Source organism: Hordeum vulgare, chromosome 7H, assembly GCF_904849725.1.
Source record: "Hordeum vulgare subsp. vulgare chromosome 7H, MorexV3_pseudomolecules_assembly, whole genome shotgun sequence".
NCBI lineage: Eukaryota > Viridiplantae > Streptophyta > Magnoliopsida > Poales > Poaceae > Hordeum > Hordeum vulgare.
Window position 1 is genome coordinate 186,224,456 of NC_058524.1, and position 20,219 is coordinate 186,244,674.

Genomic DNA, 20,219 nt, shown 5'->3' on the forward strand with positions numbered 1-20,219 from the left:
ACAAGGTATTCCTCCGGTGTCAGTGAGTTACATGACCTCATGGTCATAGGAATGAATATTTGACACGCACAAAACAATAGCAACAAAATGACACGATCATATGCTACGTTTATAGTTTGGGTCTTGTCCATCACATCATTTTCCTAATGATGTGATCCAGTCATCAAGTGACAACACTTGCGTATGGTCAGAAAACCTTAACCATCCTTGATCAACTCGCTAGTCAACTAAAGGCTTACTAGGGACATTATTTTGTCTATATATCCACACATGCATTTATGTTTTCATTCAATACAATTATAGCATGGATAATAAACGATTATATTGAAATAGGAAATATAATAATAACTATTTTATCATTGCCTCTAGGACATATTTCCAACAAAACATACTCTACAAGAAGGGATTATGTGGGTTTTTGTAGAGACCGGTTCTTCGAAAGAATAATTTCCAAAAAATGGCCTTTGTATTCACCAGCCCCAGGACTACTGTTAGCTGGTGGACACTCACTTGATACAGAAATCCTAAGAAAAATGCAAAATCTGGGTTACAATACCATGAAGGTCCACTGATTTGGACAAAAGTCCGAGGCTGATGGCGGAAGCGGTTCGAGGAAACCTCCAGTGCCCATGGAACTCCATTCCCAGAGGAACATCTGACTTGGATAAAATCCGATCTCACAAGTCTTCTATCCTCGACTTCTAGGTTCCAGGGTTGACGGCATCATGCTCCTCCCCGAAAGCAATCTGGCCAAGACAATAGCCAGGGACAAGCTAGTGAGTACTTTGAATGTACTCGCAAACATCAAGAAAACAGATAAGTTAAAGCAGGTGAGATGTCTGCATAATTCACGTAATGACTCTATCTTGTCATAAAACTAATTCACGGATGCATTCATGAAGATAAATCATTTCTACCAATATTGTATAAGCAAGCAAGGAAAAGTAGCAGTCAATTATAAGCTTGTCGATCGGGCGTGTGAGGCGACACCTCGGAAGGACAAGTAACACAAGCCACAATCGGGCGTCTTAGCGACACTGCATAAAGGGCTCATATGAAAGTAATAACAATAGTCACAGTCGGGCATCTAAGCGACAACACAGAAAGAGCTTATATGAAAGTAATAACAGATGCCACAGTGGGGCGTCTAAGCGACAGCACACAAAGGGCTTATATAATGTCAACACTGAGTATCCAGGAGGTAGAACCGTCCCAATGATACTCTAAAAATTCCATATACCGCATATGATTAGTCCAAATCAAAATTCATAATAATAACAATGCTTATCATCTCGGTTCATAGGTTTCATCTTGTTTCAATTTAATTCCTCTCAAGACCGATAGTCAGACCGGCACTTGACTAGTGAACCAGTTGTCCTTGACCGTGGACACGGCTACTCGAATAGTTTTGACTATGCAGAGGGTGTACTCTTTGCACACAGCCCACGGGTTTCAATAGTCACTCGGACTAATCCCATGTACAGTATTTTAGAAGTAAACACTCAGAACCAGTACACACCCATTTTTACCGCCGCGAAGACCGGTCTCACCCGGGCTACGCTGCGAGGGAAAAACCATAAGACGGGGAGGATCCAACCTCGACTAGCATGGGATCAAATTTATACCGCGCGCTACAAGGGAAGAGCTCTTCCCTCTCGGTCCCAGACCGGAAACACCCATGCCCGCTAACCAGATGACTCGATTTATTCCAGGGTCAATGATACCTTCATCCCGGCCCGTCTACTTGGCGTGTAGCTAGTAATAGGTCTACGACCTACTAAACCATATTCCCATTTAGGAAGACATGTGGCAGCACGAAAGGTAAGGTGACACACTGACAAGACTCAATCTACGGCCGACTTTAGGAGGTTTAAGTTTTCCTGCAAGGGTTAGTACCATATGATTTTGCTGTATGATATACCTCAGTGTTACCACCATCACACCCCAACATGCCTTGACTGACCAATCTCGTCCCACGAGATGTCAGCCACATGGTCTCGTATTCACCATGACAAACCTTCCTCCAAGGTTGTCCATGCCAACATGGCATACGATGCATCAGGTAGTACCCACTCACCATTTGCATCACATAATCTGGCAACACAATTATCCATCACATGCTCTCAGCAAAGTATGATTTTATGCGAGAGTTCTTATCAACATAATGAAATCATGCATTCCAATGCACCACATCACACATCTTAGCACATATCAGAGTTCAAGATGCTTGCCTTTGAAGTTTGAGGAGGGTGGTGTGCACCCCAAAATCTTGAAGGAAGTTTCCTCTCTCCAAATTCCTATTTTAAAAATATTTAATAAACACAATTTCAAACGGCACATAAAAGTTGTTTGAATTTTTTTTTAAATAAATATTAAAATAAACTAGATGTAATTTGAGAGAGGTAGGAAAAAGAATTAGTTCATTTGGAGTTTTATTTATAAAGATATGGCGAGTCAAAGTTTCTAGTCAAATCTGTTTTAAAATTAAAGAAAAAATAGAAAACAATCCGGGCATACTACACAAATGAAAGGAAGAAGGCGTACTAGCAGGGATACGCCTTCTCTGGAGGGAAGCACACCCCCACGGCTGCACCATCGGGGACTGGAGATTGTCCCATCGACAGGCGGGGCCTGCCTGTCGGGTTCCACTTCTTCCTCACGCGTGTGCCTGGGCAGGGACAGTGGCAAGCTCCAGCGAGGCTAGCCGGCACTAGGGTCATCATTTGTCGTGCTGAGCATACCGGCATGCTCAGTAGGAGCAACCGTATCACATGGGGGCGGAGAGGATTGCCGGAGGGCTCGGAGGCGAGCACCTCTTCGCCCATGGCGGGCGGTGGCTTGGGCACCCTGGCAAATTCCACCACGGCCTACTGTGGCTCGAGTGGGCAGGGAAAATGGATTTGGGAGGTCTTGGGGAGGCTATCAGAGGTCAAGGGGGAGCGTGAGAGGCTCGGGCTGCCGAAATTTAGCCGGAGATGGCCGGCGGTGCTACGGCCAGAGGGGGGCAAGGCGAGGGGCTCCAGCCGAATTGAGGAGCGGGGAAGAAGGATGCGGGCTCCGGGAGGCTGCTGAGCTGCTCAAGGGGCTCTGGGGTCCCTTTTATGGCTGGCCTGAGGTGGTTTCGCGGCGGCCCGAGGATAAGATCACCGACGACATCCTCTATGGCAAAACAGGAGCGGCACACGCAGGCTTAGAGTGCGGGCACTGTGTGGACGTTGCAGGGGAGGGACCAAGGGGCAGCTGGCGTGCTGGGACTGCTTGGGCGGCGGCGGCCACTGCTGGGGTGAGCTGTTGTCGTCGGAGGCTGTCAAATGAACTTTTCTGCCAACCAAAATTTCGACATCAAGGTCTCCTTAGGTACTAGTCATGATGGCAAGGCTAGTTTTGCAAAAAGCAAAACTAGCTAATGCAAAATTTTGAGATAAACAGTTCTAGTCAGCAAGTTGAGACTATTAATTCATGCATTTAAATTAACCCAATGGGGCTCAACTCATGGACTTAAGGGTTTGGTGGGGTGAACTACGAACAGTAAAAATCCAAGGACATTGGGGCAAATAAAATTGGGGTTGCAGTACAGAACTTCAAAGTGGACAAGAATAGAAAAGGGTGGTTTTGCTAAAAAATTCCAAAACACATAATTTGTTTTTTGCATAAAAGTGAGTCTCATGGATCCCTTGACATCTCCAAATTTTAGTGACACCAACTCGACCAGAATAGAAAAAAAGATGGTATGTTCAAATTTTACAAAAACACTTGGTTATGTTTTTGTATAAAATTGATCCACGGACATCACGTGTCACCTACAATTTTTTGTAGAATTCTTAAGTGAAACTATCAAAGGGTTGCAGTGCAAAAGAGGTCATTAAAAGAAATAAAAAGGCATTTTTGATTAAGTGAAACTTTTGGAAAATATTTATAAAAATGGTCTCCAATGAATTTGTGAACAGAAGTTAAATGTTTTGATGCAAGCACTCAAGTCCCAATAAGTTTTTTCAAAGGTTTCTATTTGAAGGAGAAACTTTATAATTGAAAGAAAAGGAATGGTTCTGAAGTCAACAGAAAAATCCAGAAATTTGAAAATTAAACAAACATGGCCATGTTTTAATATATCTCCATTAAATAAAGAATTAAAATGAACTCAAGCCATGACTCAAACACCAAATGATATTTAAAATGCCACTTGAAAAGAAAGGTTTTAGAAAAGAGGCTTTGAAAAGAGCCATGAAACAATTTATTTTTCAAAAGATTTATTCTAGGCAATATTTTAATTTATAAAAATATGATTAAATTTTAGGGGTGTGACAGTTTTATTTTGTGGAAATAACTCATCCTCAAGTGGTTCATGGAATCATTATCAATAAGTTTTGGTAGAAGGGCTTGGATCATAGGATTGGAGCTGCCGTTTAAGTAAAATACACTTTCTATGTCTCTAGTTACATACCCAACACGAAGTAACACCTTTACTAAGCTCAAAGACGCCCTTAACCAGAGATTCTTCTTTTAACCAGACATACATAAACTAATTCCTACCCAAAGAATTTTTCCTATTCCTACAATTTATAGTTAAAGGTTGCAGCCAGCTAAAATTTTGCATGCAGAAACTTTTGTTATGTAAGCTTAGCATATTGTTTGTTGATCCCAGTGAAAACAACGGTAGCACCATAGCAGTGATGATGTCGAACATGCATAAACTATAGTTATAGACATGCACAGCACACCAATAGAGTGAGGTAAAAGCAAGGTGGTACAACATTCCTCTGTTGATGTCGATGTCCCAAAAATGTTTCTCAATTCCGGCTAAGCAGGAGCAAACTACCAGCATAAGGGGAGCGAGCTTAGCTACGGTAGAACACATACAGTAAGATAATACAACAACAAAATCTTTATGGGTTCAACAAGTATCAGGAGTAGCATATTTCAAGTCTCACATTTAAACATCACTGATATTGCATTTGTTTTCCTTCTTTCTGGAGAGCATCACTGGTTGAGTTTTCTCTTTTTGGAGCGCATCACTGGTACTTGTAGAGCTAGTGTCACTGGTATGTGAGTGAGAGGATTGGCTTCTCCATGAGGGACCGGCATGTAGTTGTGCACGGGAACCCTGTGAACCGGAGGTGGCACTGAAAATAAGAGCATGCCATCAGATAAATAACAAATCATGCGTGTCAAATTATCAGATGGTTGCACAAACACAAAGAGAACACAAATCAGATAAATAACAAATCATGCGTGTCAAATTATCAAATAGAACGCCATTAATCATTTGAGCCAGAAGAGAACACAAGCAAGCTAATCACATCAAGACGCCGTCCTATGTCCAAGGGTCATTGTATTTTGGTATACTAATAGATGGAAACAGCAGACATCACCAACCACCAATGAACCCCACACAGTGATTCTAAATTTCTAACAGCTGCTACAAGATCCCTATATCGCTAGCTAGTTGCGAGAACTTAATCTAGGAGTGGTGCGATAATCAACACGGATACTAGAGGTCCCCCACCTGGCTGTCTCGTGTTATCCAACTATATATAGGCAGCATGCATTAACAAAACCCTCATATAGTTTATATTCATGTAAAGGGGATATAATCCATCAGCCACTAGGGCGACCGACGGTCCACATTATGTTATCAGGTGTGCCATCCAATTTACAGAAATTTAAACGGTAAAGTAAAATCCAATTTATTACATCTCAACCAGTTATGATCATTTAAAATATGAGTGACACGTGTGAACTTTGCTTACATGCATGCGATAAGGTCCTGTGCACCCCAGCTCACCACCTATCCTACCACTTAAATAGATCAATTGAGTACCACAATATTACAAGTACACAAACTTGTAACGCACTCAGTTGACAAGGCAATCTGAAAACCATTTTACCACTGGTACAAATTTCAAGCAATAGCGGCCACTGTTCAACCAGAAGATATATGCTTCCCGGAACAGCAAATCATTTAGCATGCCAGTTAAAGTAACCGTGTTAAAAGTTGTGCATAAATACCTTCAGTTGGTTCAATAAGCTCTGACTGACGAGGGCGATTTGGAGGTTTAGGTACCTTGAACGAAAACTGAGATAACTGTAAAACGGCAGCATAGTCTGGGTTGTCTTCAAAACACCTATCAAAGTACAACATATAAAGAGTAAGATAAAAATCTAGACAGATTGAACCACGTGAAGAAGTTCACAACTTAACATAGTATACACATGTATTCTGTGTTATTTCCAACGATCAATTGTAAGAACAGGCGTGATTTCTGAAACTAAGCCCCGACAAAGCTAAGCCTAATGCTGGTTGTGTGCATATTATCACTGATCCATTGAGGTAGTGAAAGTACAATGATAACACCTTGTAACAACTATGACAATGATAGTGGATACCAATCAGATGAGGTTATCAACATGCTAGATGAATGAAAAACTGCATATGGGCATTAATATGTAAGAAAGTAACGATATTGAAGAGAAGTTGACCAAAAGAAACAACTTACCTTTCAACCTCTTTCATGGATCTTAATTTTCTGCCTGCAGGACAGATATAGTACCTGAAAGGATATAGACAAGTGTTACGGAACAGTCATACAATACGTACACAGAATGGCAAGCGCATCCTTTTATATAGGTTTGTCACGTGTATAGCAGACCACAGGGATGAATGATTGACCATTTATCAAATATGTACAGCATTAAGTTCCTAAACCATAAATGAGGATTCTGAGCTCTCAAGAGTTACGACCCAGGGGCGTTAGAAAACAACTGCAACATCATTTTCTTAGAAATAAATACAAAAAGCTGGGGAAAAAATTGACTACAATGTTGTGCGAAACAAGTAATACTCACACGTCAGCGAATCTTGTGCCCTGTTCACTCCTTAGAGTAATCTTCCTTTCCCACCCAGGAGGGGTCTGAGGGATAGCTGGTTTATCAATCGCCCATACCATGCCATTACCCTCAGATATATCAGTTGGATCATGGCATGTCACTTCTGGCTTCCACCCATGGACATATTTGCATGAAAATGGAACATGTATAATATTCTCTCGGATTTGCTCATATTTCAGTTTGCTTGGTATAATTCTCCATTTCTGGCAAGTACTACATTCCACAGCATATGTATCAATAGTGAATTTTCTTTTTTTAGGCGGCACAAGAAAGGTGTTTTCTCCCTGGGCATTCTTATAATAAACAATTTGATATGATGCACTTCCAGAGGAGTTTTCAGTGTCACTGTCATCCCATTGGCCCACAACCTTGTCAGCTAACATATATTGGCTCTCCTTTCGCGGTGGATGAGATAATGAATTCTCATCAGGGTTGGGCACAGGATTAGACGGGCTGGACCCCATAGTTTGTAGTTCCCTGTTGGAGGTAATCACAAAAGTTTCAGAGTGGGAAAGGCAAAATGCTTGAAAGAGAAACAATAGAAACGTGAACATGAGATTAAAACAGAAGGGATACACCACCATGAAGATGAAAAGAGGGTGGTGAGCACAAAGCCTACTTATAGTAAATCTTCGATTTCTCAGGCCAGATATCATTGGAATTAGAGCAGTATGGTTCTCCCATAAATAAGGTTCATTATGGTATATGCCATAAATCTCAAACATTTTGAACAGCTTAATTACGTAACTAGGAGTAACGTAATGTTCTGAGATCCCTAGGCTAGATTCAAAGATTCCGTTAGCAACAGAAAGGGTGAACTTAACGCCTCATCGGTAGTTGGGGCATGAACAATCAAGTTCACAAAAGTAAGCATATAACTCGCAAATATATATTTAACAGCCTGAGCTAACGTAACGCTCCAGAACCCTAGGCTAGACATTGCCGAGATGCCATCAGCATTAGAAACATAACCTGATGTAGCAATAGTAAATCGAATGTACCGATTGCAGTTGCAGATATCCCTACTCCTCAAACAGTCCTAGCATAGTAATCAAACTAAATCGCAGTTATTATATAAAAAGGAATCATGATTCTTCTCAGCATGTCCGTTAGGCTACGAAATATATTACCTCGTACTTCTCCAAAATCAAAACCTACTAATAACATGTAAAATTGCTGAATCAACCATTCCACATGTAAAATCTCTGGAAACGAACGGCGTCGCGATATTCTCCCAAAGCCCTAGCATGGTAATCTATCTAAACCTAAATCACTTTGAGAACTATCTAATCATACATTCATAAGCAAGAGGAGAGTCGGGGAGGAGGGCGAGGTATACATACACGTAGCGCCTCCAATGGGGGCTTTTTGGTGGCCAGATTGGCTCGTCGGGGTCCTCGGCCTTCGCCGCGGGCGGTTTAGACTCACGGAGGAGCGCCGCCTCGCGGATTCGGGCGGCTTCGCAGGAGGCGGCCAGCCTCCGGAAGCACCCGGCCCTGATAGGATCGCGGCGCGAGGAGATGCTCGGCGGCCGTCGGGGCGGGGAAGGGGAGCCGGGCGCCCGACTCTCCGCCTCATCGTCCGCCTGGGTGGCGGCGGTGGCGCCGACGGACTCAGTGTAAGACGAATTGAAGGAGGGGTCGGCTCCAAGGCCCTCTTCCTCTTGCCCCTGCGTTTGCGTCTGGGGACTGGTTTTCACGGGTTCAGTGGGGTCAGAAACAAAGGGATCCATTCCTGAGGATGGTGGGCCGCTGACTGTAGGAGAGAGAGGGTTTTCGGGGTAGGCGAGAAAGAGAAGAGCTAGGGAGAATGGGGTTTCTAACTTCGAATCTCTACCCCTTTTATATTGTTTCGTAATTTAAATACGTCTACATGTGAACACACATGAATTTGATATATTTGGAAATCAATTAAAGGGTACACCTATGATTAGTATAATATTAAAAACTGCTTGAGAAATATTTCGTAGCATCAATTAAGAATATACTTAAATAATTGAGACGTCTGACACTTTGACGAATTGATCGGCGTACGCAATCGAATTCAACATGATAGATGATGTCTAATGTTAAGAAACCTGTGTGATTAATAGAAACATGCACCTTATGAGATGAGCCAATAGGATTTCTCTAGAAAAAGAACATGTTTGGTTGCGCACGTCGAAAACCTAACTTTAGGATCCCGGCAAGCAAGTTAGGTTGAACAACGGGAAACCAAAACGTGTAATTGGACACATTGGATTCATCTTGTATAACATGTAGTGTGAGCCTTACTAATAAGAAGGTGGGCCTATAGGTTTTGTTGAAAATGTATGTAATGGGTGTTCAATTCTAATAATGGTTGTTCAACTCTAAGAATTGTCGATCTTAACATAGAATAGTCGAGTCAGGGGGATCGAGATTAATTTATAGGGACTTGTAACGGCATGGACTCAATATATGAACATGGTACAAAGGTTGATTTTGTATCCAATGAACGGTCACAAGATTCGGTTATAATAGCACAACCAAGAAATAATTGAGTGTGATAAATATGCATGAACACAAATTAATACAAAAAATCTTCTCCACACCCCACAAGATGTATTCTTCATTGGTTATGTTTCATTGTTCATTATCTCAACTAACCAGTATCGTATGGATAGCATATCTCGTGTTTTATACTATGCATTAATAGTTTCATATCTAGATCATTAAATAAATAGAATAATCAAAAAATCCCTAGCTGCTGCCTTCTAGAGTTTTCTTGTCCTTTCGACCCACATAGAAGTTTCCACGTCGTCAACTGTTAGCCTCATTTTGTCAAAATATTTGACCGGTTAAACCCACAAACCGATTAGTAGTGACAGATTATCGTCACCAAAACTAATCTTATGTGTCAAAATCGGGCTATCGTAGGTGACACTTTGGCCCGTCATAAAAAAATGATTGTTAGTGACAAATTTATGTTCTTCAACTAAGACACATTTTTTTGCGGAAAAGAAGTGGTACCATCAGAAAATATTTTTTTTGTGACAGCGCTTCAGTTAGGATGGGGAAATGACCGAAAAACGTCACCATACCATTTTGGGTGATGAAAATGGTTTGTGTGACACAATTGGGCATCACAAAATAGCCTAGGTTTTGTAGTGTGTTTTGGAGGTATATATACGTCATCGGGGGGAGTCCTAGTGTGCCTAGACTCCGCGAGGCCTTCGGAGACTTTTTTTTGAAATAAACATCAACTTTATTAATTATTAATAATTGTTACATCGTCAATAAGCAAAGGTACAATATCACACGTAGGCTCCTCCAACCAATCCGTCGTGACAAAAAAATTCGCTATTCTAGCAAGCTCGTGAGCCACTTTATTTGCTTCCCTATTACAATGTTAGTACCTAACTAGAGGAAAATCACAAGCTATGAAATACTCCCTCCGTACCAAAATAAGTGTCTTAACCTTAGTACAATTTTATAGTAGAGCTAGTACAAAGTTGAGACAGTTATTTTGGGACGGAGCGAGTAGCAATCATTGAATACTAGTGCCGCCACTCCTGTCGAATGTCCTTAGTTCTTCATTGTGTGAATGACCTCCATGTTGTCAGAGTTAACGACAATACGATTGTAACCCGCCTTTTGTGCCGAGATTAAACCGAACCTTAGAGCCAACACTTCTGATGTTAATACGTCAGCACACCAATAAATCCTCGAGTTTCCCCAAACAATAAATGTTCCATTATCATCTCTAAGGATAGCCCCAGTTGTGCCCCTCAGCAAATCATGATCGAAAGATGCATCAACATTCAGCTTGACGAAGTTTATAGGAGGTCTGCTCCATCCCCATGTTTTACTAGTTGCCTTAAGTGAATAGGCATGAACAAAATTTGTTGTTATAGCATGTGCACCCATTGAAATTTGGTGTGCATCTTGGAACTTTCCTTCATGAACTAGTTTGCGCCTGTCCCACCATAAATACCAAGTTATAATAGCTATCAACTCCCATGCGCCTCCCCGCCATATATAGGGGCTGGTTTCTTGCCCTCCAATTCTATTGGGACGTTGGCAAAGGTGGGAGGAGAGAAATCCCATCCTTTCCCTTTCCCACCGATTCTTATCCCCCTTTTTTAGGGATCTTGATCTTATCCCTTCAGGATATGATCTTATTTCTTCTAAGGGGGGATCTTGGTGCGCCTTGACTAGGGGTGTGGGGCCTTTTCCCCACTACCCACGTTCATGTGGGTCCCCCATTCAGGTGGGCCCCACTTTGGAACCTTCTAGAACCTTCCTAGTGTAATATCGAAAAATCCCAAACATTTTCCGGTGGACAAAATAGGACTTCCCATATATAAATCTTTACCTCCGGACCATTATGGAACTCCTCGTGACGTCCGGGATCTCATCCGGGACTCCAAACAACATTCGGTAACCACATACAATTCCCATTACAACTCTAGTGTCACCGAACCTTAAGTGTGTAGATCCTACGGGTTCGGGAACCATGCAGACATGACCGAGACACCTCTCCGGCCAATAACCAATAGCGGGATTTGGATACCCATATTGGCTCCCACATGTTCCACGATGTCGGGGATTCAATTAATCACGTATACAATTTCCTTTGCCCGTCGGTATGTTACTTGCCCGAGATTCGATTGTCGGTATCCCAATACCTTGTTCAATCTCGTTACCGACAAGTCTCTTTACTCGTTCCGTAACACATGATCCTGTGACTAACTCCTTAGTCACATTGAGCTCGTTATGATGATGTATTACCGAGTGAGCCCAGAGATACTTCTCCGTCACACGGAGTGACAAATCCCAGTCTCGATTCGTACCAACCCAACAGACACTTTCGAAGATACCTCTAGTGCACCTTTATAGTCACCCAGTTACGTTGTGATGTTTGATACACCCAAATCATTCCTACGATATCCGGGAGATGCACAATCTCATGGTCTAAGGAAATGATACTTGACATTAGAAAAGCTCTAGCAGACGAACTACACGATCTTTGTGCTATGCTTAGGATTAGGTCTTGTCCATCACATCATTCTCCTAATGATGTGATCTCATTATCAACGACATACAATGTCCATGATCAGGAAACCATGACCATCTATTGATCAACGAGCCAGTCAACTAGAGGCTCACTAGGGACATGGTGTAGTATGTGTATTCACACATGTATTACGGTTTCCGGCTAATACAATTATAGCATGAACAATAGAAAATTATCATGAATAAGGAAATATAATAATAACCATTTTATTATTGCCTCTAGGGCATATTTCCAACAGTCTCCCGCTTGCACTAGAGTCAATAATCTAGTTCACATTACTATATGATTGTAATGAATCTAACACCCATACAGTCTGGTGCTTGATCATGTATTGCTTGTGAGAGAGGTCTTAGTCAATGGGTCTAAACCTTTAAGATCTGTGTGTGCTTTACAAATCTCTATTTCATCCAATAGATGCTGCTACCACACGCCATTTAGAACTATTCCAAATGACTGCTCCACTATACGAATCCGGTTTACTACTCAATGTCATCCGGATTAGTGTCAACGCTTGCATCGACGTAACCCTTTACGACGTACTCTTTTATCACCTTCATAATGGAGAAAAATTCCTAGTCCACCAGTTACCAAGGATAACTTTTGACTGTTGTCCAGTAATCTATTCCTGGATCACTTTTGTACCCCTTGACAGATTCATGGCAAGGCACATATCAGGTGTGGTACACATCATAGCATACTATAGAACATACGCCTAATGCATAGGGGACGACTTTCGTCCTTTCTCAACAAGACGAGGTTTGTCCCTCAACAAGACAATTACGATTCTACTCTCTTCAAGGGGACACAAGCTCAAGATCCACCACAAGACGACAAGCTAAAAGGAAAGGACAAGCTTCAAGAAGATATTGACTCATTTGAAGACCTGCCTCAAGCTAAGGTTAAGTGGGTTCCCGAGGCTACTACAAGCTCTGCTTCATCAAGTGACACTTCAACTCCACTAGTGATGTGCCCACTATCTTGGATTACAAGGACTTTAATTATGAGAGTTTTTATTTGGTTGAATGTATTTCCTTGTTGCAATCCATAATTAGCTCACCCAATTCCTATGAACAAAAAAAATCTTTACTAAACATATTGTAGAAGCGATGATAAAAGCTCGTTGGGAGAAAGTCAAACTAGAAGTTTCTATACCTAGAAAATTGCATGATGAATGTGAAACTACTATCAAAATCAAGCAGAAATAATATGAATGTAATGATTTGTCTGACCTTGGTGCTAGTGTTTCAACTATACCTAAATCTCTTTGTGATGTGCTTGGACTCACCGACATACATGAGTGTTCCCTTAACTTGCATGTTATAGATTCTACCATTAAGAAACCTTTGGGTAGAATAAATGATGTGATTATTCTTTCTAATAGAAATTATGTGCATGCATATTTCATTGTTCTTGTTATTGAAAGTAATCCGTCTTGTCCAATTACACTTGGAAGACCTTTCTTATGAACTATAGGTGTTATTATTGATATGAAGGAGACAAACATAAGATTCCAATTACCATTAAATAAACAGATGGAACACTTCCACAGAAATAAAATTAAAACACCTTATGAATCTATCATGAGGGCCACTTATGTATTAAATGTCAAGGATGACCACACTTGATACAATGCATTACACCTATCTAGGGGCGTCAAACGACAATGCTTGTTGGGAGGCAACCCAATTGTTATCTTATTTTTTATGTTTTACTTTCTGTTATTTTGTGTTCACATGATTATTTGTACTCCAAAGATTATCTTTTTATGTTTTAATTAGTGTTTGTGCCAAGTAAAGGCTTTGGGATGATTTGGAAGATAGTAGATTTGATCCTGTGAAAAAATAGAAACTTTTACTTCGAGTGCAGAATTTCTGTGATTTTACTGTAATGTCTTTCTCATCTAAATTTTATACACATCAATGATAAAAAAATTCCACAGGTTTTCCTAATTGTTCTGAATTTTTTGAGTTATAGAAGTATGGTTTGAGTGCTGATCTTTACAGACTATTCTGTTTTAGACACATTCTATTTTTGCTTACATAGTTTGCATTTTTGATGATGCTATAGATTTTATCGAGGGTATAAGACATAGAGAAGATAGAATATAGTACCTTATGCAATAATTAAATATGAATCAACTTGCATGGTACTTCTATTGGTTTGATAACCTTGGTCCTCACTAAGGAAAATTATTTCTTAGGAATGGTTCGATAAACACACCAAGGGAACGAGGGATAGGAGGGGAAGAACATTATTTCTTAGGAATGGGGTGTGTTGCTGCTATATCGCATCCTAATCAAGATCCTACGGATTTTTCTTGCAAATTGCATATTCCCATGCATAATGTTCTTGCAGTTTTTTTGCAAGATGCATGTTATTTTGGAAAAGAAAAAGCTTATAATAATGCAGCTTCCCATGCAAAAGAATTTTGCATGCATTGTTGCCAGATTTTGAGTGAGTGAGAGAGATAGGGAGGGGTTGTATCGCATCCATGCATGCAATGCTGCTCCCTCTAGGCACCCGCAACATGCAACCAAGAATAGCGTCCATCACACATTCGTCAATGTATGTCAAACTGACAATGAAGATCAGTTTTTTATAGTATTTTTGGGCTGATGCTCCCTACCCAGCTTATTCTAAAAAACATATTTTAAAAGCCCAACCAAAAACAAATAGGAGACTATAATTTTTTTGTGAAAATAACTTATCCTCAAGTGGTTCATAGAATTATTATCAATAAGTTTTGGTAGAAGGGATGTTCGATCATGGGATTGGTGTTGTCGTTTAAGTAAACTACACTTCTATGTCTCTAGTTCCATACCCAAATGACACCTTTACAAAGCTCAAAGAGGCCCTTCACCAGAGATACTTCTTCTAACCACACATACATAAACTATTCCTACCCAAAGAATTTTTCCTATTCCTACAATTTATAGTTAAGGCCTCGCTTGGATTAGCATTTTTAGTCGTTTACAACCAGTTTAGAATACACACCTAGACCGGTAGTTTTGTTTCCGGGAGAAAAATCAGCTATGACCGGCATTTTACCCCGAAAAAACTCAAAGAGGCACTTAACCAGAGATACTTCTTGTAACCAGACATACATAAACTATTCATACCAAAATAATTTTTCCTCTTCCTACAATTTATAGTAAAGGCCTCGCTTGGATTAGCGTTTTCAGTCATTTACAGCCAGTTTAGAATACACACCTAGACCGGTCGTTTTGTTTCTGGGAGAAAAATCAGCTATGACCGGTATTTTACCCCTATAAAATAAATGCAGGTGTAGAAATTTACATCCATTCCAAGCAGGGCCTAAAGGTTGTAGCCAGCTAAAATTTTGCATGCAAATACTTTTGTTATGTAAGCTTAGCCTATTATTGGTTGATCCCAGTGAAAACAATGGTAGCACCGTAGCAGTGATGATGTCGAACATGCATAAACTATACTTATAGACATGCACAACACACCAATAGAGTGATATAAAAGCACGGCGGTACAACATTCCTCTGTTGATGTCGATGTCCCAAAAATGTTTCTCGGTTCCGGCTAAGTAGGAGCAAACTACAGCACAAGGGGAGTGAGCTTAGCTACGGTAGAACACATATAGTAAAATAATACAACAACAAAATCTTTATGGGTTCAAAAAGTATCAGGAGTAGCATATTTCAAGTCTGACATTTAAACATCATTGATATTGCATTTGTTTTCCTTCTTTCTAGACATCATCACTGGTTTGGTTTTCTCTTTTTGGAGCGTATTGCTACGGCAACAAAAGACCTTCCCCGGCAACGGAGCCAGAAATCAGCGTGTTGACGGGAGATTATTCTTGTCTTGATACTCCTCGGCAAGCGATCCTCCCCGGCAACGGCGCCAGAAGTCCTTCTGCTGCTGGCTATGCCTATAGGGATTTCCTTGGCAAATACGCAAAGGATTCCCCCTTGGCCTTGGAGCCTTGCGTTGGTGTTCCCTTGAAGAGGAACGTGTGATGCAGCATAGAAGTAGTATGCATTTCCCTCAGTTTGAGAACCAAGGTATCAATCCAGTAGGAGTATCGCATCAAGTCACAAGTACCTGCACAAACACAAAGAGCTTGCACCCAACGCTATGAAGGGGTTGTAAATCCCTTATAGATTGTTTGCAAAGTGAGAACTGAAAGCAAAAAGTAAACAAAGCAAAGTAGAAGTGAAAGTGGAGACGATAGTTGTGAATAGACCCGGGGGTCGTAGTGTTCACTAGTGGCTTCTCTCATGAAAGCAAGTAGACGGAGGGTGAACGAATTACTGTCGAGCAATTGATAGAACCGCGCAAAGTCGTGACGTTATCTATGGCAATGATCATAAGCTCAAAAGCTCTTACAGAATAAAAATGAAAATTCTTTTGTGAGCAGAAAGTTTCTGTCTTTTCCAGCATGACCAAACGATCATCCCCAAGACTAATCATAACGGTTTTACTTGGCACAAACGCAAAAGAAACACAAAAAACACAATCATAACAGAATTATGAAAGTGTGGAAAACACAAAACAGAAAGAAAAAGGATAGATTCGTTGGGTTGCCTCCCAACAAGCGCTATTGTTTAACGCCCTTAGCTAGGCATAAGGTGATGGAATCACGTGTAGTCATCTTTGGTGCTCAAACCATAAGTAGTGTGATCATTTATCATCTTAAGATATTCATCTTTATTGGATGAATCACCACTAGCTTTAGGAACAAAAACAGACTTGATGGTCTTTTTGAGAGTGAGATTTGGAGTATTTTTGCACAGCGGCAAAAGCGGAACCCAAGTTGGTTATGACATCTTCTAGTTTGCCAATTCTAGAGGAATCATTAACTATAGGTTCCTTCTCCCTTAGATTTTTCAAAACCATTCCCACTTTGGATCCGTACTGAGTAATTTGATTGTGGATCTTTCTATCCAAATCCTCAATAAGTTCAATTGTGGCAATTTTGTTTTCAATGGCGTCAAGCCTTTGCATCACGTGTTCTAAGGTCAAGGTAGTTCCATTAACCATGAGCGGGGGTGAGCCTACCAAATTCATGATAGCTCCATAGGAGTCAACAGTATGGCTCCCAAAAAAATTCCCGCCTACGATGGTATCAAGAATATACCTATTCCAAGGAGAGATTCCAACATAAAAACTGCTAAGAAGAACGGTAGTGGATTGCTTACGAGTAGATCTACTTTGAGCATTGCAAATCCTGTACCAAGCGTCCTTTAAATTTTCTTCCTCATTCTGCTTGAAATTGAGAACTTCGTTCTCAGGGGTATCGTTTGGAGTGGTGGGTCTAGCCATTGATGGACTATCCCACACACAAACGAGCAGGAAGTAAGCGAGTGAAACGGGCAAAAGAGAACGGCAAAAAGGCAAAAGAAAACGGCAAAGGAGAAAGGTAAATGAAAACGGCAAATGTGAAGTGGGGGAGAGGAAAATGAGAGGCAACTGGCAAAAAAGGTAAATGCAAGAGATGAGTTTGTGACACTTACTTGGATAGATCTTGACTTGATCTCTACCCGGCAGCAGCGCCAGAAATCCTTCTGCTACGGCAACAAAAGACCTTCCCCGGCAACGGAGCCAGAAATCAGCGTGTTGACGGGAGATTATTCTTGTCTTGATACTCCTCGGCAAGCGATCCTCCCCGGCAACGGCGCCAGAAGTCCTTCTGCTACTGGCTACGCCTATAGGGATTTCCTTGGCAAATATGCAAAGGATTCCCCCTCGGCCTTGGAGCCTTGCGTTGGTGTTCCCTTGAAGAGGAAAGGGTGATGCAGCATAGAAGCAGTAAGTATTTCCCTCAGTTTGAGAACCAAGGTATCAATCCAGTAGGAGGATCGCGTCAAGTCACAAGTACCTGCACAAACACAAAGAGCTTGCACCCAATGCTATGAAGGGGTTGTCAATCCCTTATAGATTGTTTGCAAAGTGAGAACTGAAAGCAAAAAGTAAACAAAGCAAAGTAGAAGTGAAAGTGGAGACGATAGTTGTGAATAGACCCCGGGGCCGCAGTGTTCGCTAGTGGCTTCTCTCATGAAAGCAAGTAGACGGAGGGTGAACGAATTACTGTCGAGCAATTGATAGAACCGCGAAAAGTCGTGACGTTATCTATGGCAATGATCATATCTATAGGCATCACGTCCAAAACAAGTAGACCGATACTTTCTGCATCTACTACTATTAGTCCACACATCGACCGCTATCGAGCATGCATCTAGTGTATTGAGTTCAAAAGAACAGAGTAACGCCTTAAGCAAGAGGACATGATGTAGATGGACAATATCAAATCTATGATGAAAGCCCATCTTGTTACCCTTGATGGCAACAACATGATGCGTGCCTTGCTGCCCCTTCTGTCACTGGGAAAGGTCATCGCACGGTATGAACCCAAAACCAAGCACTTCTCCCATTGCAAGAATCATAGATCTAGTTGGCCAAACAAAACCCAAGACTCGGAGAGACTTACAAGGATATCAAATCATGCATATAAGAAATCAGCAAAGACTCAAATATAAATCATAGATAATCTGATCACAAAACCACAATTCATCAGATCTCGACAAACACACCGCCAAAGAGGATTACATCGGATAGATATCCATGAAGGTCATGGAGAACTTTGTATTGAAGATACAAGAGAGAGAAGAAGCCATCTAGCTACTAACTACGGACCCGTAGGTCTGAAGTAGACTATTCACGAGTCATTGGAGAGGCGATGATGTTGATCTAGAAGCCCTCTAGCTCCAAAGTCCCCTCCGGCAGGGCACCGGGAAGGGTCTCCAAATGAGATCTCGCGGAAACAAAAGCTTACAGTGGCGGAAAAGTGGTTTCGTGGACACCCTTATTTTTTTTCTGGGATTTTAGGGAATTTATAGGCCAAAGAGCTAGGGCAGGGGAGCGCCAGGGAGGCCACAAGCCTGGTGGCCGCCCCCCTTGCCGCGGCGTCAGGGCTTGTGGGCTCCCTGTGGGCCTTCTGCCTAGGCCCTCAAGTCCCCCGATCTTCTTCCGTTTTGGAAAAATTCACTTTGGGGATTTTATTCCGTTTGGACTCCGTTCCAAAATCAGATATGAAAAGAGTCAAAAAACACAGAAAAAAACAGGAACTGGCACTTGGCACTGAATTAATAAGTTAGTCCCAAAAAATATATAAAAGGTATATAAAACATCCAAAGTTGACAAGATAACAACATGAAACCATCAAAAATTATAGATACGTTTGAGACGTATCACGTATCACTGGTACTTGTAGAGCTAGTGTCACTGCTTTGTGAGTTAGTGAATTGCTTCTCCGTGAGGGACCATCATTTAGTTGTGCACCGGATCCCTGTGAACCGGAGGTGGCATTGAAAATAAGAGCATGCCATCAGATAAATAACAAATCATGCGTGTCAAATTATCAGATGGTTGCACAAACACAAAGAGTGAATAGAATGTTGTTAATCACTTGAGTTAGATGAGAACACAAGTAAGCTAACCACATCAAAACGTCGTCTTGTGTCCAAGGGTCGTTGTATGACGGTATGCTAATAGACGGAAACAGCAGACATCACCAACCACCAATGAACCCCGCACAGTGATTCTAAATTTCTAACAGCTACTACAAGATCCCTATATCGCTAGCTAGTTGCAAGAACTTAATCTAGGAGTGGTGCTATAATCAACACAGATACTAGAGGTCCCCCACCTGGGTGTCTCGGGTTATCCAACTATAAATAGGCAGCATGCGTTAACAGAACCCTCATATAGTTTATATTCATGTAAAGAGGATATAATCCATCAGCCCCTAGGGCGACCAACGGTCCACATTATGTTATTAGGTGTGCCATCGAATTTACAGAAATTTAAAAACAATAAAGTAAATCCAATTTATGACATCTCAACCAGTTATGATCATTTAAAATATGAGTAACACGTGTGAACTTTGCTTACATGCATGTGCTACGGTCCTCTGCACCCCAGCTCACCACCTATCCTACCACTTAAATAGATAAATTGAGTACCACAATATTACAAGTACACAAACTTTTAACGCACTCAGTTGACAAGGCAATATGAAAATCATTTTACCACTGGTACAAATTTCAAGCAATAGTCGCCAACTGGCCATTGTTCAACCAGAAGATATATGCTTCTCGAAACAGCAATTCATTCAGCATGTCAATTAAAGTAACCGTGTTAAAAGTTGTGCATAAATACCTTCAGTTGGTTCAATAAGTTGTGACTGACGAGGGCGATTTGGAGGTTTAGGTACCTTCAACGAAAACTGAGATAACTGTAAAACGAAAGCATAGTCTGGGTTGTCT

The 20,219-nt window shown here is 41.2% G+C and overlaps 2 protein-coding genes across 2 annotated transcripts; both read right to left on the bottom strand.

Annotated features, from left to right (window-relative positions):
- Nucleotides 1-447: 447 nt before the first annotated feature.
- Nucleotides 448-3,197, bottom strand: LOC123410186. Its single transcript, XM_045103084.1, has 4 exons — nucleotides 2,545-3,197; nucleotides 2,232-2,297; nucleotides 1,922-2,094; nucleotides 448-746 (listed from the first exon to the last, which is right to left on the bottom strand). Exons 1-4 carry the CDS (start codon nucleotides 2,594-2,596, stop codon nucleotides 702-704), a joined length of 336 nt encoding a protein of 111 aa, XP_044959019.1. The 5' UTR covers nucleotides 2,597-3,197; the 3' UTR covers nucleotides 448-701.
- A 1,486-nt stretch (nucleotides 3,198-4,683) lies between these two features.
- Nucleotides 4,684-8,664, bottom strand: LOC123410187. The gene is made up of 5 exons (XM_045103086.1): nucleotides 8,229-8,664; nucleotides 6,844-7,362; nucleotides 6,495-6,548; nucleotides 6,007-6,122; nucleotides 4,684-5,120 (listed from the first exon to the last, which is right to left on the bottom strand). Exons 1-5 carry the CDS (start codon nucleotides 8,615-8,617, stop codon nucleotides 4,978-4,980), a joined length of 1,221 nt encoding a protein of 406 aa, XP_044959021.1. The 5' UTR covers nucleotides 8,618-8,664; the 3' UTR covers nucleotides 4,684-4,977.
- Nucleotides 8,665-20,219: the final 11,555 nt, after the last annotated feature.